The sequence below is a fragment of the Pristis pectinata genome, chromosome 32 (assembly GCF_009764475.1).
Source record: "Pristis pectinata isolate sPriPec2 chromosome 32, sPriPec2.1.pri, whole genome shotgun sequence".
NCBI classification, from domain to species: Eukaryota; Metazoa; Chordata; class Chondrichthyes; order Rhinopristiformes; family Pristidae; genus Pristis; species Pristis pectinata.
The window spans coordinates 18,826,462-18,843,313 of record NC_067436.1 but is presented as its reverse complement, the minus strand read 5'-3'; the positions used below and the strand labels follow the sequence as shown (position 1 = coordinate 18,843,313).

Sequence of the window (16,852 nt, the reverse complement as noted above, 5' to 3'; positions counted from 1 at the left end):
CCTTCATCCAAATCATTGATTACAAATTGCCAACTGCTGGAGCCCAGCATTAATTCCTAAGGCACCTGACGAATCATGGCTTCCCAAGCCAAAACTGGCCTGTTTATTCCAGCAACAAGGCAAGTTTGGCTTGGGAAGCCATGGTTAGTCAGATGCCTCAGGAATTAATGCTCGGCCTCCAGCAGTTGACAATTTGTAATCACTAAATCGTTTTCGACTTTTATATACATTTCAGTCATATTATCATCACAGTTTCCTAAACGCTCCTTAACTACCAGATCATCAATAAACTCTATCTCATTACACAAAAGCAGACGTAAAATGGTCAATTCCCTTGCTGGTTTCTCTGCATACTGGACTAGTAAACCATCTCTTATGCATGCTGTAAATTTATCCTCCACACTACTATTTCTCATTTGGTTTGTCCAGTCCACGTGTAGACTAAAGCTCCAAGTGATGGGTGTATTTGTTACATGCATCTGTAATTTCCTGCATCAGCACTATTGTTTTGGGGTGTCTATACAACCCCCACCAATGTTTCCTGCCCTTTGCTGTTGCTTAGCTCCACCCAAACTGATTCTATTCCTTCATCTTACGGCTGAGATCCTCCTCCTTTACTGCCTTTATCTGATGCTCCAACATCAGACTACTCTGCTCCTTTTCCATTTTGTTTATCTCCACTAAGTACTCTGGAATGTTTACTTCCCAATCTTGGACTTTGCAACCATGTCTCTATAATGGCTCTTAGATATTTCTGTCTGTGCCATTAATTCACCTGTCTTGTTATGGCTGATGCATTCAGATAAAGAGTCTTTATTTTTTTTTTCATATCTACCCTGCTCTGATTCTAAATGGAGGTACATTGCAACCTTGACATAACATGAATGTCAGGGAACAACTTTAATAATTCTATAACCCGCGTTATACAAGAAACTAGTATTTACCTAATTCTGACACTTTTTTTAAATAATGCAATTTGCAACTTGGTACACAATGATGAAATGCAAGTGTCTTTCTTAATTGATTCTAACTAAGACAATTCTGTAAGTCACTTGCATTTTATGCCTCTTCCAAAATAGTCATTGATAGATGGATCTGATGACTGAGTTTCCTCGATACATTTTTCTTAAAACGGTTTTGTTGGAAGTTGTAAACTGCTTCTATGAACAGGGCCACCATTCAATAGAGGAGCTCAAGAAATACTTGACAAAAGCTGGAGAACCCAACAATGCAATGCACCCCCATTTAGCTAATTATGGACCTTGCCCTCTACATTGCAATAAAATAAAACCTATCTGTCTTGGACATGAAAATACTTCTGTTGTATCTGAAACTGCAATACAACAAATCACATTATACCAAGGTTGCACTGTATATTCTTCTGTTTGTGTGCACTGTTTTCTGACAGGTTCTGGTTATCATTACCCATTTTGTACCTGACACTATCATTTTAAATTTATGTATTTTTTCTTAGCAGAACCCTTTCCCTGCCCCCCCCCCCACCCTAGTTCCACATAAATAGTTATTTTAAAGTCTTACCTACAACCCTTGTTAGTCAATTTGCTAGGATTCTGGTCCCAACCCAATACAAAACGTTTGAATGTCGGTTTCCATGCATTGAAACCCACTTTTCCCACACCAGTTTCTCCTGCAGTTTCTCCTCCACAGACTTTCCTGCCAAGGAAATGACAGAGACTTGACAGTAACAGGTTCAACAGACAAATGGGAATGAACAAGAGGGAGAAATTTTGGATGGGTGTTTTGAAGAGCTGGCACAAGTGTGAAGAGCTGAACAATCCCCACCCCCACCCCCACCCCTGTGGCGTTTCTTTAAAATTTAGATCCTATGAGAAGTTGTAGAGAACTTGCCCTAGAACAGGTGACAAGAGTCATAGAGTTGTACAGAATAGAAACAGGTCCTTCAGCCCAAGTCATCCATGCTGACCAAGGTGTCTCCCTGAGCTAGTACCATTTGCCTGCACTTGGACAATATCCCTCTAAACCTTTTCTATACATGAACTGTATCCACCTCTGCCACTTCCTCTGGCAGCTTGTTCCATATACCCACCATCCTCTGTGTGCAAAAACTTGCCCCTCAAGTCCCCTTTAAATCTTTCCCCTCCACGTTTAACCTATGTCCTCTTGTTTTAACTCCCCAACCCTAGGAAATAGACTGTGACCATCCACCATATCTATGCCCCTGTATAAGGTCACCCCTCAGCCTCCTTCGCTTCAGGGAAAAGAGTCCCAGCCTGTTCAGCCAATTCTCATAATTCGAGCCCTCCAGCTCTGGCAACATGCTTGTGGACCTTTTCTGCATCCCTTAATCGCATCCTTCCTATAGTATGGCGACCAGAACTGCACATGGTATTCTAGGTGTGGTCTCAGCAACATCCTACACAGCTGTAACATGACGTCCCATCTCTCATACTCAGTGCACCATCTGATGATGGCAGGTATGCCATACGACTTCACTACCTTGTCTACCTGTGTCGTCATTTTCAGGGAACTATGTACCTGTACACCTAGGTCTCTCTGTTCTACAACACTCTCCAGGGTCATGTCATTTACTGTGCAAGTCTTGCCCTGGTTTAGCTTCCCAAAATGTACCACTTCCCCCTTTGTATTTGTGCAGTGAGGAGAGAAAACTGTCATAGGGTCCCACATGGAAGAAAACGGTGCAGCAAATTCACCACACAATTAAAATTTAAAATATTAGCTTTCATGATTTTTCACTGTCATTGAGAAGCTGAAGTCCACGCACCAGAAGAAATCATATATAACATTCGAAGCTATCTGGTATGGGGGCAGGCAGTAGCATGGGTCCTACCAAGTGCTACCATGCAGTGTTTAAAAAGCCAAGCTAAAGCTCTCTATCCATCATCACTGTCCAAAGTATGCAACTATGAACATGTTGATGCGGATTTGAGCATAGCTGCTCTGCTCAGCCTGATTAAAACTTATTTTCTAGGTTGATTGATATGGTTGTAGGGCCCACTGTGGAGAGGATCTGAGGAGTGGGGCAGCCAGCACTTGTGGAACTTTACCCCAGCTGGATTCTACATATTAGAACATAGAACAGTACGGGCCCTTTGGCCCATGTTGTGCCGACCTATAGTAATCTTATCCCCAATCAATCTGTCCCTTACTTCACCTCCCATAACCCTCTATTTTTCTTTTGTCTATGTGCCTATCTAATAGTCTCTTAAATGACCCTATCGTATTGGCCCCTACCACTACTCCCAGCAGTGTGTTCCAGGCACCCACAACTCTCTGTGTATATAAAAACAAAACCTACCTCTTGCATCTCCCCTGAACTTTCCTCCACGCACCTTAAACAGATGACTTCTAGTATTGGCCTTTACGGCCCTGGGGAAAAGATGCTGGCTGTCCACTCTGTCTATGCCTCTCATAATCTTGTACACCTCTATCTCCTCTCATCCTCCATTGCTCCAAAGAGAAAAGCCCTAACTCACTCAACCTCTCATAAGACATGCTCTCCAATCTAGGCAGCGTCCTGGTAAATCTCCTCTGCTCCCTCTCCAAGGCTTCCACATCCTTCCTATAATGAGGTGACCAGAACTGAAAACAATATTCCAAGTGTGGTCTGACCAGAGTCTTGTAGAGCTGCAACATTACCAACTCAATCCCCCGACTAATGAAAGCCAGCACACCATATGCCTTCTTAACCACCCTATCAACTTGTGTGGCAACTTTGAGAGCTATGTATTTGGACCCCAAGACCTCTCTGTTTCTCCACACTGCTAAGAATCCTACCATTAACGATGTGCTCTGCCTTCAAGTTTGTTCTTCCAAAGTGTATCACTTCACAGTTCTCCAGATTGAACTCCATTTGCCACTTCTCCGCCCAGCTCTGCAACCTGTCTAAGTCCCGTGACAACCTTCTGCACTATCCACAACACCACCAACCTTCGTGGCATCTGCAAACTTGCCAAGCCATTCTTCCACTTCTTCATCCAAGTCATTTATAAAAATCACAAACAGCAGGGGTCTGAGAACAGATCCCTGCGGAACACCACTAGTTACCAACCTCCAAGTCGAATACTCCCCTTCTGCAACCACCCTCTGCCTTCTGTGGGCAAGACAATTTCAAATCCACACAGCCAATTTTCCATGGATCCCATACCTCATGACTTTCTGAATGAGCCTTTCATGGGGACCTTGTCAAATGCCTTGCTAAAATCCACATATAACACATCCGCTGCACTACCTTCATCAATTTGTCTTGTCACTTCCTCAAAAAAAAAGCTCTATTAAGCTCGTGAGGCATGACCGGCCCTTCACAAAGCTATGTTATATATCCCTAATAAGACTATGCTTCTCCAAATGCTCGTAAATCCTATCGCTCCAATATCTTCTCCAATAGTTTGCCCACCACTGATGTAAAACTCACTGGTCTATAATTACCGGGATTATCCCCTTTACCTTTCTTGAACAATGGAACAACGTTTGCCATCCTCCAGTCCTCTGGTACTACTCCTGTGGCCAGGGAGGACTCAAAGATCATCGTTAATCTCTTCCCTCGCTTCCCATAGTAACCTGGGGTATATCCTGTCCGACCCTGGGGACTTATCTATCCTAATGCTTTTTAGTAACTCTAACACCTACTTCTTCCTTAACCTCGACATGCTCCAACACATTTACCTGTTCTATGTTGACCTCACATTCATCAAAAGTCCCTCTCCTTTTCTCCCTGGGGAACACTGAAGCAAAATATTTATTTAGGACCTCCCCTATCTCCTTCGCCTCCAGACACATTTTCCCCGCTTATCCCTGAGCGGTTCTACCCTCACCCTAGTCATCCTCTTGTTCCTCACATGCGTATAGAACGCCTTGGGGATTTTCTTAACCCTACTTGCCAAGGCCTTCTCATGTCCCCTTCTAGCTCTCCTGTCCTTTCTTAAGCTCCTTCCTGGCTACCTTATAACTCTCAAGAGCCCTACCTGATTTTTGCTTCCTAAACCTTAAATATGCTTCCTTCTTCCTCTTGACTAAACCTTCCACCTCTCTTGTTAACATGGTTCCTTCACCCTACCATTTTTTCTTTGTCTCAGTGGTACTAGTAACCATTAGCTCAGACTAATGACTGAAGGCATTGATTGGAACCTTCCAAGGCTGGGTAATTTAATTTCAAGTAATTTACTAATTTGGTGACATTGAGACTAACATATTTGGTTCTTTATGGGGAGGAAATCTGCCCTCTTTACCTGCTTTGGCCTACAAATGAACCACGTTTGGTTGACTCTAATTGCCTCTTTAGTCCTAAAGTCTTCTAACCTGTGTAGAAGTCGTTGATGTTGGTAAAACAACATATGGTTGCTACAGGTGGCTTCAATCTCTACGAGCTTAAACTCGTTACCATGTCAAATCAGCACCCTTACAAGTCAAGTCAAAGTCAAGTTTATTGTCATGTGCACGTCCATGTGTGCACAGGTACAATGAAAAACTTACTTGCAGCAGCACCACAGGCACATAGCTTCAGATAAGCAGCATTCACAAGAAAAACATAAATTAAACATAAATTATACACAATCCTTACAAGAAAGAACACAATTAGAACAAAAAAAAGTCCATTTTAGTGCAAAGTGATGATAGTGTTACTAAACTCTGGTGATTAGGGTTTTGTCAGTTGGTTCAACAACCAAATGTTTGAAGGGAAGTCGCTGTTCCTGAACCTGATGGTGTGGGACTTTAGGCTTCTGTACCTCCTGCCTGATGGGAGCTGTGAGAAGATGGCACGGCCCGGATGGTGGGGATCTTTGATGATGGGTGTTGCCTTCTTGAGGCAGCGTCCCCTGTCAATATTCCTGATGGTGAGGAGAGATGTGCCCGTGATGTATTGGGCTGAGTCCACTACTCTCTGCAGCCTCTTGCGTTCCTGTGCATTCAAATTGCCGTACCAGACTGTGTTGCAACCAGTCAGGACACTTTCAACAGTGCATCTGTAGAAGTTTGTTAGTGTTTGGTGACAAGCTGAACCACCTTAACCTCCTAAGAAGGCAAAGACGCTAAGACAATAAGAGGAATGAAGGGAATAGGTTGTAAGTAGCACCCAGGGTGACTACAGGTAGCTTTGGTTTGGTTTCATTTAGTCTATATGCAGAGTACATTTGTTTGTTCATTGTCTTTGCTAATTCTACATGTTTCTTTAACTTTTCAGTCCTTAATTAATCCGAGTACACACCGATCCAACCAGATGATGGAAGAGTTGGCGTACATTGGCTCTTGCCCCTTGATGGGAAGGAATAGCACAACAGAGCAGGGAGTTCTCAACCCCACCACAGTTAACTGGTCGACACTGCTATCTCCCCAAGGCCAGGCTCCTCTGAACAATAATCAGAAGGGGAACCTGAGTCTCGGAAACGGACTCCCCGTCCACCGCTTTCACAATCGCTTCCCCATTCGCAGGGGCCTGTCGTGGACGGGTGGAAGTCAATTACCAGCATCACTTGAAGCCATCACAATAAGGACCGCCGGGTCCTCGGAGTTACAGCTCAATGCAGTTTCAGCCTATCCTCGTTCAGTGAGTGCCAAGCTAATTCCTGGTGAGAAAGTGATGTCATTGTCCGTTATCATATCAGATTGTTGCATAGACTGATGGAAAATTTACCACATTAACCATTCAGCCCATCATCTCCATACTGGTTGGAAAAGAGCTGCCCAGTCTGATCTCACCTTCTGGTGCTTGGTCTGTGACCCTGGTCCTCACTCCTTAAATAAACATCCAAGTACTTCTTAAATGTGATTGAGGCTTCTGCCTCCACCACTTTTCAGGCTGTGAGTTCCAATTCATTTACAACAACTGCAACATTAAGTAGATATTATAAAGAGGGACCAAGTACTGAGGAACGCCACTGACAGCAGGCTTTCGGTCACTGAAGCAACCATCAACCATTAGCTGGTCCTGATGCAGGGTCTCGACTCGAAGTGTCAACAATTCCTTTCCCTCCACAGATGCTGGGCGACCTGCTGGGTTCCTCCAGCTGTTTGTTTTTTGCTACCAACCATTACCTTTGTGTATCACTGAGCCAATTTCAAATCAAATTTGCCAGCTTCCCTTTGATCCCTTGGGCATTTACATTTTTGACTACTCTGCCTCGTGGGACCTTGTCAAACACCTCACTAAAATCTGTGTAGACTACATCAAACCATTTGCCTTGACGATCCTTCTTGTTATCTCCTCAAAAAAAATCATTTAAAAATCGAACTTGACCTTAACAAATCCTTGGTTAGTGTCCAATACAAGTTTACAGACTCCCACAAGTATCTTGATTACTCATTGTCCCACCCTGCCTCCTGTAAGCTCTCTATTCCATCCTTTCAGTTCCTCTGACTTTGACATATTTAGCTCTAACGATGAGATTTCCTGTACACGTCACTAAAATGTCTTCCTTCGTCCTGAACTGTGGTTTTCCCCTCCACCGTAACTAACAAAGCCCCTGATTGCATCTCATCCACTTCCTCTGCTCTCACCCCCTCTCCTCCTGGGCAATGCAAGGGTAGAGTTCCCCTAATCCTTGGCTTCCACTCCACCAACCGTCGTGTTCATTGGATCATTGTTGGTAAGTTCTGCCACTCTCCTGTTTCAGAATTTCAAAAGGACCATTCCCTTTGTGATTTCCTGGTTTGCTGTTCTGTCTTCTTCAGTCATTATCCTTCCTACAGCACTTTCCCAGAATATGCAACACCTGTCCCTTTGCCGCTTCCATTCCCACTATCCAGCAACACCGTTCTGAGCTCCAGTGCTCACTGTTGTGCAGGCTGATCCCACTCTTCACCTCAGTTAGGTGGGAGGACTAACCAGTCCCAAACCATACTGATCTTAGCTGGAGTGACAGAGCACCAGGGCTCTTATTCCTGATGCTTTTCTAGTGACCCCTGTGCTGAAATGTGTGTGCACACTCCAAGGTGTGATGCCATCTATGGTCAAATAGCTTGCTACTTTCTTCACATGAGGTTCACGTGGGGAGGATATGTGATCTAAGTGCTGGTTACTTGATATGTCCATTAATTACTCTTTAAACAGAGTGGAGAAGCTAGAAATGGCACTGGTCTCAGAATTAACCAGTGTTACAAGACATTGCTCTTAAAACACTGATCCAGATATTGGCCTCTGCTCCGACATTCATTGGTACCGATTCAGTGTGGAACTGGGGAAATGGTTTCTTTTAAGGCTTTTCATGTCGATGTCTCTTTCTGATTGGGTGAAACCATTGAAAATTTTATCCTTGGTCATGTCCGCAAAACATGAAATAAAGTAAAACTCCAATAATCTGCTATCCAATTGTTCAGAAATCCCAATGGTTCGGTATCTGGCTCCCCAGGTGGGATTTCTGTGCTCTCTTTAAACCTACTCGGTTCACTGGCAAATTTATTATTCCACTTCAACACACTTCTTTAAAATGGTGAATTAAAAGTGTGTTGGAGTATTAATTGGAATAGCATGTAGCAGTGCAGAAAATCTGCCAGTTCGGCACTAAAGTCCTGAGGGTGCTGGATTAACTGAATTTCACTGTGTAGTAACAGTTGTATTTGTCAAAGGTACTGAGCTTTGGAAGTGAGTACGTTGCTCAGGCAAGTTTCTCATCCTCGACCGTCACTGATGCCTCCCCATCTTTTCTACCATGTTTATGAAGGTCTGTATCTTGGGTGCAACACCTTCTGATACTTTATGAGTATTGATCTATTTGAGCCCATTGCCAGACAGAAATGAGTGTTCTTGTGGCTTCCTCCAAGTCGCAATTTTATTGTCAACAACCTTTGATCCATGCAATGGCTCTGTCAAAGTCACATATTGCTGTGTATAATGCAGCAATCTCCAGAGTCTGAGTCATGCAGCACAAAATCAGGCCCTTTGGCCCAACATATCCATGCTGCCCCTTCTGCCCATCTACACCAATCCCATTTGCCCACATTGGGACCATATCTCTCTATCCTTCGTTAAGTATCTATCTAAATGCCTGTTAAATGCAGTAATTATATTTGATAGAAATGCTGTGATAATAATCCAGTGTTTTAAATATCTATGTGTTTCAGTACTAATAACTTGGAACAGTGCAATACCCGTGGTCTGAAATGCACCCTTCACCCATATTATCAGTATTATTAAGGTGAAAAAGCAGATTTTTGGAGAAATGAAGTACTGCTTATCTTTGTCAGTAATAAAAGTAATGTAACACATATTAATATCCTTAGACTGGAGCACATACAGTTCTTGGGAACCACATGAATCCAAAATAGAGGCAGAGGGAGGGATGAGGTGTGGTAGAGGGGAGAGAGGAATCCATTGATTATAATGTGTTTCTGTACAGAAAACTCTCTTCTGCAATCAAAAGACCCCCGAGGGAGCTCCAGGACCAGCCACAGCAGTGTGGTGAATGCAGTGCGAATGAATGGCACGGGCAGCAGCACCAACATGTGGAACATGAAGATCGATGCAATCAACCCTTCCAGCCAGGGGCTGACGGTGGTCTCGGCCCGAGCCCCCATGAACCAGCGAGCTCACTTAACAAGACGAGCAAACCTCCTGAGCTTAATCCAGTCCGATATCGGCAGGTAAATCTGCAAGGCTTCAGTGACAGTGCTACATGCTGCAAAGGGTCGATTGGTGTGGGCTGCCTTGCAACTTTTTCATATTGGTGTAAGTTTGTTTCTATTGTTCAGAGGTGAGTCTTGCTTGACATCGGTCTCTACATGGAAAAGCAAACATTCAATTAATTCCAGATTAGTGATAAATGTGAAGCAAGATTAACTCTACATAATGGTATTTAAACCAATGCAGATGTTAATGGAAAGATGTGGAAGGTATTGTCTAAGGTTAAAGCTGAAACAGTCAGTGGCTGGTCATTGGCAAATGGGACCTAACCAAAAATACTTCTTAACTAAAGGCACAAAACAACAAAGGTAAGTACCGTAAATAAATTCTATTATGGGTCTTGATGTGGTAGATGCGGGAATGATACTTTTCCTGGTAGGGAGATCTAGAACCAGGGTCATAGTCTTGAAATAGAGACCATTCAGGACCGAAATGAGAAGAAATATCTTCACGCAGAGGGTGGAGAATCTTTGGAATTCTGTACTCGAGGCTCATGCACTGAGTATCTTAAAGGAAGAGATTAGATTTTTTATATATGTAAGGAATCAGGAGATGTAGGGTTAGTGTAGAAAATGGTGCTTAGGTGAAAGATTAGCCATGATCTTATTGAATGGTGGAGGAGGGACGAGGGGCTGAATGGCCTTCCATGTTTCTGTCTCTCAGGTTCTTGTGTTATAAACCTGGGAAAACCATGGACAAATAATGGATCAGCTGGAGGTTTTTATGGAGCAGGAGATCATCAACAATTATGGTAGAAAAGGGATTTGAGAAAAGGTAGATGACCATCAGAATCTGCTTTGGCCCATTGGTTGGTGGGCCAGTGAAGGATGGGCAAGGACAGGTTATGAAGGATCCTCATTTAAGGAAAGAGATGCCAAAGATACAAAAGCTGATGGAATTAAACTTCACTGTTAACTGTAGCACTACTGTTAAAATAAAAAAAAAATTGGATTGTATTAGAAGCCTTAAACTGTTGGAGAAGCCAGCTCCCTGGGTAGGGCACTTGCTGTGAGAACTCTTTGAACTCCAGAGCTCAATGAAACCACTGCTTTCCCAGACAGGCAGAAGGCCAGATTGGTTCCTTTCTCCAAAAAGGGCCATTTTTGGCCTTTGAGCCAGGCTTGAAGAAAATGCTTGAGGGACTTGTTAGAAAGACCATGTGACCAAAGATGGACATTCAACACAACTTGAGAAAACGGAGGTCCCATTTTAATGTTGTAATTTGATTGCATAGTGTCTAAGATAAACCTGCTAGATCTAAACTTTCAAAAAGCCTTTGGTAAGGCAGCTGTCAAAACACTTCACAACAAGGGCCAAGTCTGGGGTCACAGATACTTGTGAGACCTGCCTACACTTCTGATAACGTACAGTCACTGTTCCCAGTCACATCCCTACCCATGCTGCCAGCCACACTGCTGTACATGTTCCCACCATCGTTGGTATGGGTGTTGTGCCCAGCCATCTACTGTGAATGGAGAGTTAACGCAGAAGCAGGTGAATGTAGAAATAATGGTGGCCGTCTTGATCCCTCATAGCAATGAGAGAATTTTATATAAAGATTGAAATAAAGTTTTAGATCAATCTGAAAACAGGGCCTTAAGTCTCAATGAAGCTCACTATGAGGCACGTGTCGGCCGTGGTAGATTTGGAAGTTACATTAAAAGGTCTGACAGTGGATAAGCAATAGCTAACTTTTAAAGAGTTAATACATAGTTTACAAGTAATATTTTACAGGTTAAAAAATAAGCGGGAAAAGTAGTCCATCTATGGCTCTCAGGAGAAGTTTAAAAATAGTATTAGATCAAAGGAAAGGATTTATAACATTTGCCAAGCGGTATCCCAGAGGTTTGAACCAACACATTGGGGGGTTGGTGGGGGGGAAGAAAATGAACACTGGACCATAAGAGTAGGCTCGTGCAAAACACAAATACAAATAGTAAGAACGTGCACGGATATGTAAAAAGGAAAAGATTGGCTAAATTCAAAGATGATCCCTTACAGATTGAGCTGGGGGGGGGGGTTTATGCTGGGGGGGGTTTATGCTGGGGGGGGTTTATGCTGGGGGGGGTTTATGCTGGGGGGGGGTTATGCTGGGGGGGGTTTATGCTGGGGGGGTTTATGCTGGGGGGGGTTTATGCTGGGGGGGGGTTATGCTGGAGGAAGAAAGGAAATGGCAGAGAATTAAACAAATACCTTGTGTTGTCAGCACAGAAGATCAGATGTAAACATCTTGGAAGCAGTGAAGGACTATAGGTCTAGAGTGAAGTAGGAGCTCAGGGAATTGCCATTAGCAAAGTCATTCCACATTTTATGGAAAGGATGTTTTACTGGAAAAAGCAAAATTTTGTAAATTAAAGACATTGAATGGAACATGTTATGGATATTTCAATGCAGTGTATTCCTATGTGCAGAGACCGGTGTGCTATTTATCAGTGAAAGGTAGCTTTATAGACCAAAATTACACACCTCAGAGATTTATGATTTGAATGTTCAATAGTGGAGGAATTTCCATAAAAACTGAATTGGGGAAGTTAGTGGGACTGAAAGGTGATAAATCCCCAGGATTGATGACCTCATCCTGTGGTTTTGGAGGTGGTGGCTGTGGAGGTGATGGATGCACACGTTGTCATTTTCCAAACTTCTCTTGATTCTAGAATGATCTCACAGATGTGTTGAGGAATGAGAGAGAAATCGAGGGAATGTGGACCAATTGTAATCAGAGGATCAGAGGGTGGACCAGTTGATGTGCCGTATTTGAACTTTCAGAAGGGCTTCTGTGAGATTGAAGTTAGAGTGCACGGCACTGGGAGTGTGGATTGAGAATTGGTTCATTGTTGGAAAATAGGAACAAATAGGTCATTTTCAGTTTGGGAAGCCGTCACCCGTGGGTGCTGCAGAGATTGGTGCTGGGTGTCTAGCTGTTCCCAATCTAGTCACTGACGTAGAGGAGGTGATCAAGTGTAAGCTACATGTTGCTGATGACACAGGGCAAGGGAGCTGAGCGGGCAGTGAAGAAGATGTAGAGAGGCTTCAGGGGGACGTAGACAGGCTAAGTGAATGGGCAGATTGAAATAATGGGAGAAATGTGAGGTCATGCATTTTGCTAGAGACTGTGGGAAGGCGGTGTGTTTGGGGGATCTGGGTGGCATTGCACATATCCTATTGAAAGTTAACATGCAGCTACATCAAGCAAATGGTATGTTGGTCTTTTCAGGGGAGTTTCTAGATTAGCAACCAGAGTTTTGTACTGTTGATCTGGAGACATGAGGCTCCTTGCTCCAATTACATAGAGCCCTGGTGATATTGCACCTGGAATATTATTTACAGGTCTGGTCTCCCTACTCAAGGACGGATGTACTTGTGATAAAGAGAGGGCAGCCAAGGTTCTCTGATTGGTTCCTGGGATGGCAAGTTTGTCATACGAGGAGAGTTTAAGCAGACTGGGCCTGCGCTCTCTGGAGTTTAGAAAAGTGAGAGGTGGCTACATTGAAATGTACAACATTCTCACAGGCAATGGCAGAGTGATGTGGAGCTGATGTTTCCTCTGGGTGGGATGTCTAGAATCCGGGGTCACTCTCTCAAAATAAGGGGTCAGCCATTCAGGAGGGAGCTGGGGAGAAATGTCTTCATGCAGAAGAGGTAGGAGATCAGCCATGGTTCTGGCCGAGTGGTCTTCTGCTCTTGTTTCTTCTTCTGTTGTGAACTTTAACAGTGAGCTGACACCAAGATCTGCAGCCACAGGCCCCAGTGATGCTCACACCCCACTGAAGTCAAGTGCTCACTTGTGGCTCTGGCAGTGGGCAACCCTTCCAACCTGCACAACCCATGGTTTACATCGATTGCCAGTGAGGAGAGTTGCCATATTCGAGACATCGAGGGCCACTGAAGTCCCAGGGCATAAAGCAATTGTTGAGAGTTTTGGGTCTGTTTGGTCACTTGTGGCATCCTGCAGGGATCAGTAATTCCTCTGTGCCATTTTCATTAACGTTTTCTTCATTGCTGTTTGTGGAAGCATCTATGAACAACAAGATGTGGCTGTTCAGTCCTTCGAGTCTGTTCCAATGGTCAACATGGCTGACCAGTATCTTAACATCATCTTAACTTCCTTGGTTTCACAAACCTTAATAGCCTCCCATAACACATTTGCAGATAAAGAAGGAGTTTCTAAATGATTAAAGCTACCAGAGGGTCAGAGTGCATTTACAGGACGATTCACTATGACACAAAGTGTAATTGGGTCAGCGGACACACTGACGTTGAAACTTTGGAAGGGAGTAAAGGAGGGCCGGAGTTTCCAAGTCAGGCTCGGAGAGCTGGGGCTGTGGAGAAGCTGAGACTTGGAGCTAGTCTCAACAAGGTCCACAGGATCACCAAAGGATTGGGCAATTTAATAAGTTGGAGTGTTCTTGGGGCCACAACTTGAGTTACGTAACCAGATCAGGTATCAGGAACTCGTATTCCTGAAAATAGCAGACCCTTGGAATGGACTGCCATTTCTCCCAGTGAAACCTAAATATCTTCAACAGAGTGAGAGAGGCCTGGTTCTAGCTGCTTAGGGTCAATTGTTTAAAAGTTAAACGCAGTATAAAATTGACCAAGGCCAGAACCGTCACCTGGACTAGTTTTGACTGCTTAAGGTAAATGGATTTTTTCCAGGTTTATCCTGATCCCCAACTGGTTTTTCATCTCGCCCAGATTATGTGGTTTCTAGGTGAGATGGTGAGTCCCCTGTGGGATATGGTAGGGTAGTGGTTAAGTAAGTGTTCTGCATCATTGATCCAGAGACAGGGGTTCAAATCCCATGATGGGATCTCAGCAATTTAAACTTAAGTAATTGAGTAAGTCTCAGTTTTGAAGAATGCTAGTCTTAGTTATAACTGAATTATTGTAAATTGTATATGTTTTGGGGGGATTGGGATCGCTGATGAGAAATGAACCCTCTTTTAAAAAAAAATAATTGTGGATGTGTCAGCATAATGGTTGTGAATGCAGAGGTAATCCAGAGACCAGTTAGTGACGGAGGGCATGAGTCCAAATCCCACTGCAGTTGGGCAATTCAAGTTCAGGTAAACTAATGTGGAACAGAAATCTAGTCAGTGTAATAGTTATTGTGAAATGATTGGATTTTTGTAAAAAAACCATCCGTCTCAGTACTGTTCTTCAGGGACAGAAATCTGCTGTCTTTACCAACAACCAATCTACTGGAGGAACTCGGTGGGTAAAGCAACGTCTGTGGAGGGAAAGGGATTATCGATGTTTCAGATTAAGAGCCTGCTTCAACCTGAAACGTCGACAATTCCTACCCCCTGCCCCCCACCCCCCCATAGCTGTTATTTGACCCGCTGAGGTCCTCCAGTAGATTGCTTGTCGCTTCGTATTCCAGTCTCTTGTGTCTCCTGCTGTCTTTACCTGGTCTGACCTGCATGTGACTTCAGACCTATCCCCACCAATATTCTTAGCTTCATCCTCAGTACAGGGACAATTGTGGATGGACAATAAGTACCAGTATAGCCAATTACATCTACATTCAATAATTGGATAAATTTTTTTAAAAAGTGAAAGGTGCTTCTTCTCCAGTTTCTCTGTGCCTCCTGTCAACTTTTCAGGAAACATTTCAGTGGGGGATCTTGTGCATCCATGTAAGTAGTGACTGATACCAGAACTATTCAACTACAGGGGTATCAAAAGTGTTGCCACAGCTGCCAACAGTCAGGGCCAGGCTTGGCGTCCAGGGAACTTGCTATAGTTGAAGTTAGTACTTTCAGCAGAGCAGTGGCAAAGTAAAGCTTTGCAAAGAAAACGAGTAACACTTTGAGATTGTCAGTAACAAGTTTCACCCATTCTTCCTTGTCAGGCGGCTGAATTGATCTCAAGTAGCAGATCACTGCTGGATCCCCTTTCCACTTTCTTCAAGTCTGAGAACTTTTTCACTACCTGATGAAGTTTTTGCCATTGAAAGTTCCTTCTCCGCAGGGTAGGATGAGGAAAGGTCTCATGGGATCTGAGCATGGACTGAGAAGAGAATACGGCACTGGGTCTGACTGGAAGGGCATTCTACAATGTATGGCTGGTGGGGAGGATGCAGTTTGTCTATTTGTTGAACAAAATCTATAAACTTTTCTAAATGTTGAACAAAGTAAGCCAAATAAATAAAAATAGTATGTATTTTTAATTGTAGTCTAAATAAAATATTTCTTCTTGCCGTTGGCTGTTTCCTAGAAAAACTTAAGTCCTAATTCTGATGTATGGTAACAGAAACACACTTGGGGCTGTAGTGAGTTGTCATGTAGATCCATCTCCTTATCCCTCAAGTCATGGTTTTATCAGTGATTACAATGAGGAAAATCATCAAAAGGCTAAAAGCTTGCAGCTTGATTCTTGCCTGTGTTAAGTTGGTTAGAGGTAGCCTCAATGAACATGCATCAAGTGTTAAAAGTGTTAAACAACTTGTTAAACAAGTGTTAAAACTTATGAAGTATAATTTATCCTGATTCAGGGTACACATTCATCAGTAGAAGCAGGGTGTTCAAGGTTATGGACCAAGGCAGTTAAGTTATGTTAAGATGCAGATCACTTCATTTTAATTGAACAACCAAAAGGATTGAAAGGCAAATTAGTCTCCTCCAGCTGCAGACTACTTGCAGAAGCAGTACTACATCCCATTAACTGACAGGAACTCTTAGTACACCCACCCCTCATGGTGCAAGACATTTGGAAATTGGAATCAGCCTGAAATGTTGTAATTTTTTAATGCACATTACATATTTTCTTACAGATAATTAAAATAAATCTTATGCAAAGGCACATCAGGATATCGACCATGACTCAGTGGGTAGAATTTTTGCCTCTGAATCAGAAGATAGTAGATTAGGGTCCCATCTGAAAGATGAGCTGAGTGATCCAGGCTGACACTCCCAGCACAGCACTGAGGGAGGTCTGCCGTGTTGGTGGTACTGTCCTTCAGATGAGACTTTAGATGAAGACCTCAGCTCAGATACATGGTGCTATTCAAAGAAAACAGAAACTCTCCTTGATGTCCTGGGACCAATATTTATCCAATAGCTGAGATCACTGCTCATCATCACACTTCTGTTTGTGGGTGCTTGCTCTGTGCAATTTGATGACCACGTTTTCGCTATTACAACTCTGCCAGTGTTTAACAGTACTCCCTCATCTGCTGGAAAAGGACAAGGTTATGAAAGACATGATAGAAATTTAATACATTTCTGTGCTGAA

The 16,852-nt window shown here is 43.3% G+C and overlaps 1 protein-coding gene across 1 annotated transcript in view; it reads left to right on the top strand.

The window, feature by feature from the left end:
• The window catches only part of LOC127585177 (tubulin polyglutamylase TTLL13-like), a 38,251-nt gene extending 22,624 nt beyond the window's left edge, over positions 1–15,627 (top strand). Inside the window, exons 13-15 of the mRNA XM_052042391.1 lie at positions 6,182–6,566; positions 9,333–9,576; positions 15,471–15,627. Of these exons, the coding sequence (XP_051898351.1) occupies positions 6,182–6,566; positions 9,333–9,576; positions 15,471–15,483 (642 nt within the window). The 3' untranslated portion in view covers positions 15,484–15,627. The remainder of the gene's footprint in view (positions 1–6,181; positions 6,567–9,332; positions 9,577–15,470) is intronic.
• The last annotated feature ends 1,225 nt before the right edge of the window (positions 15,628–16,852 follow it).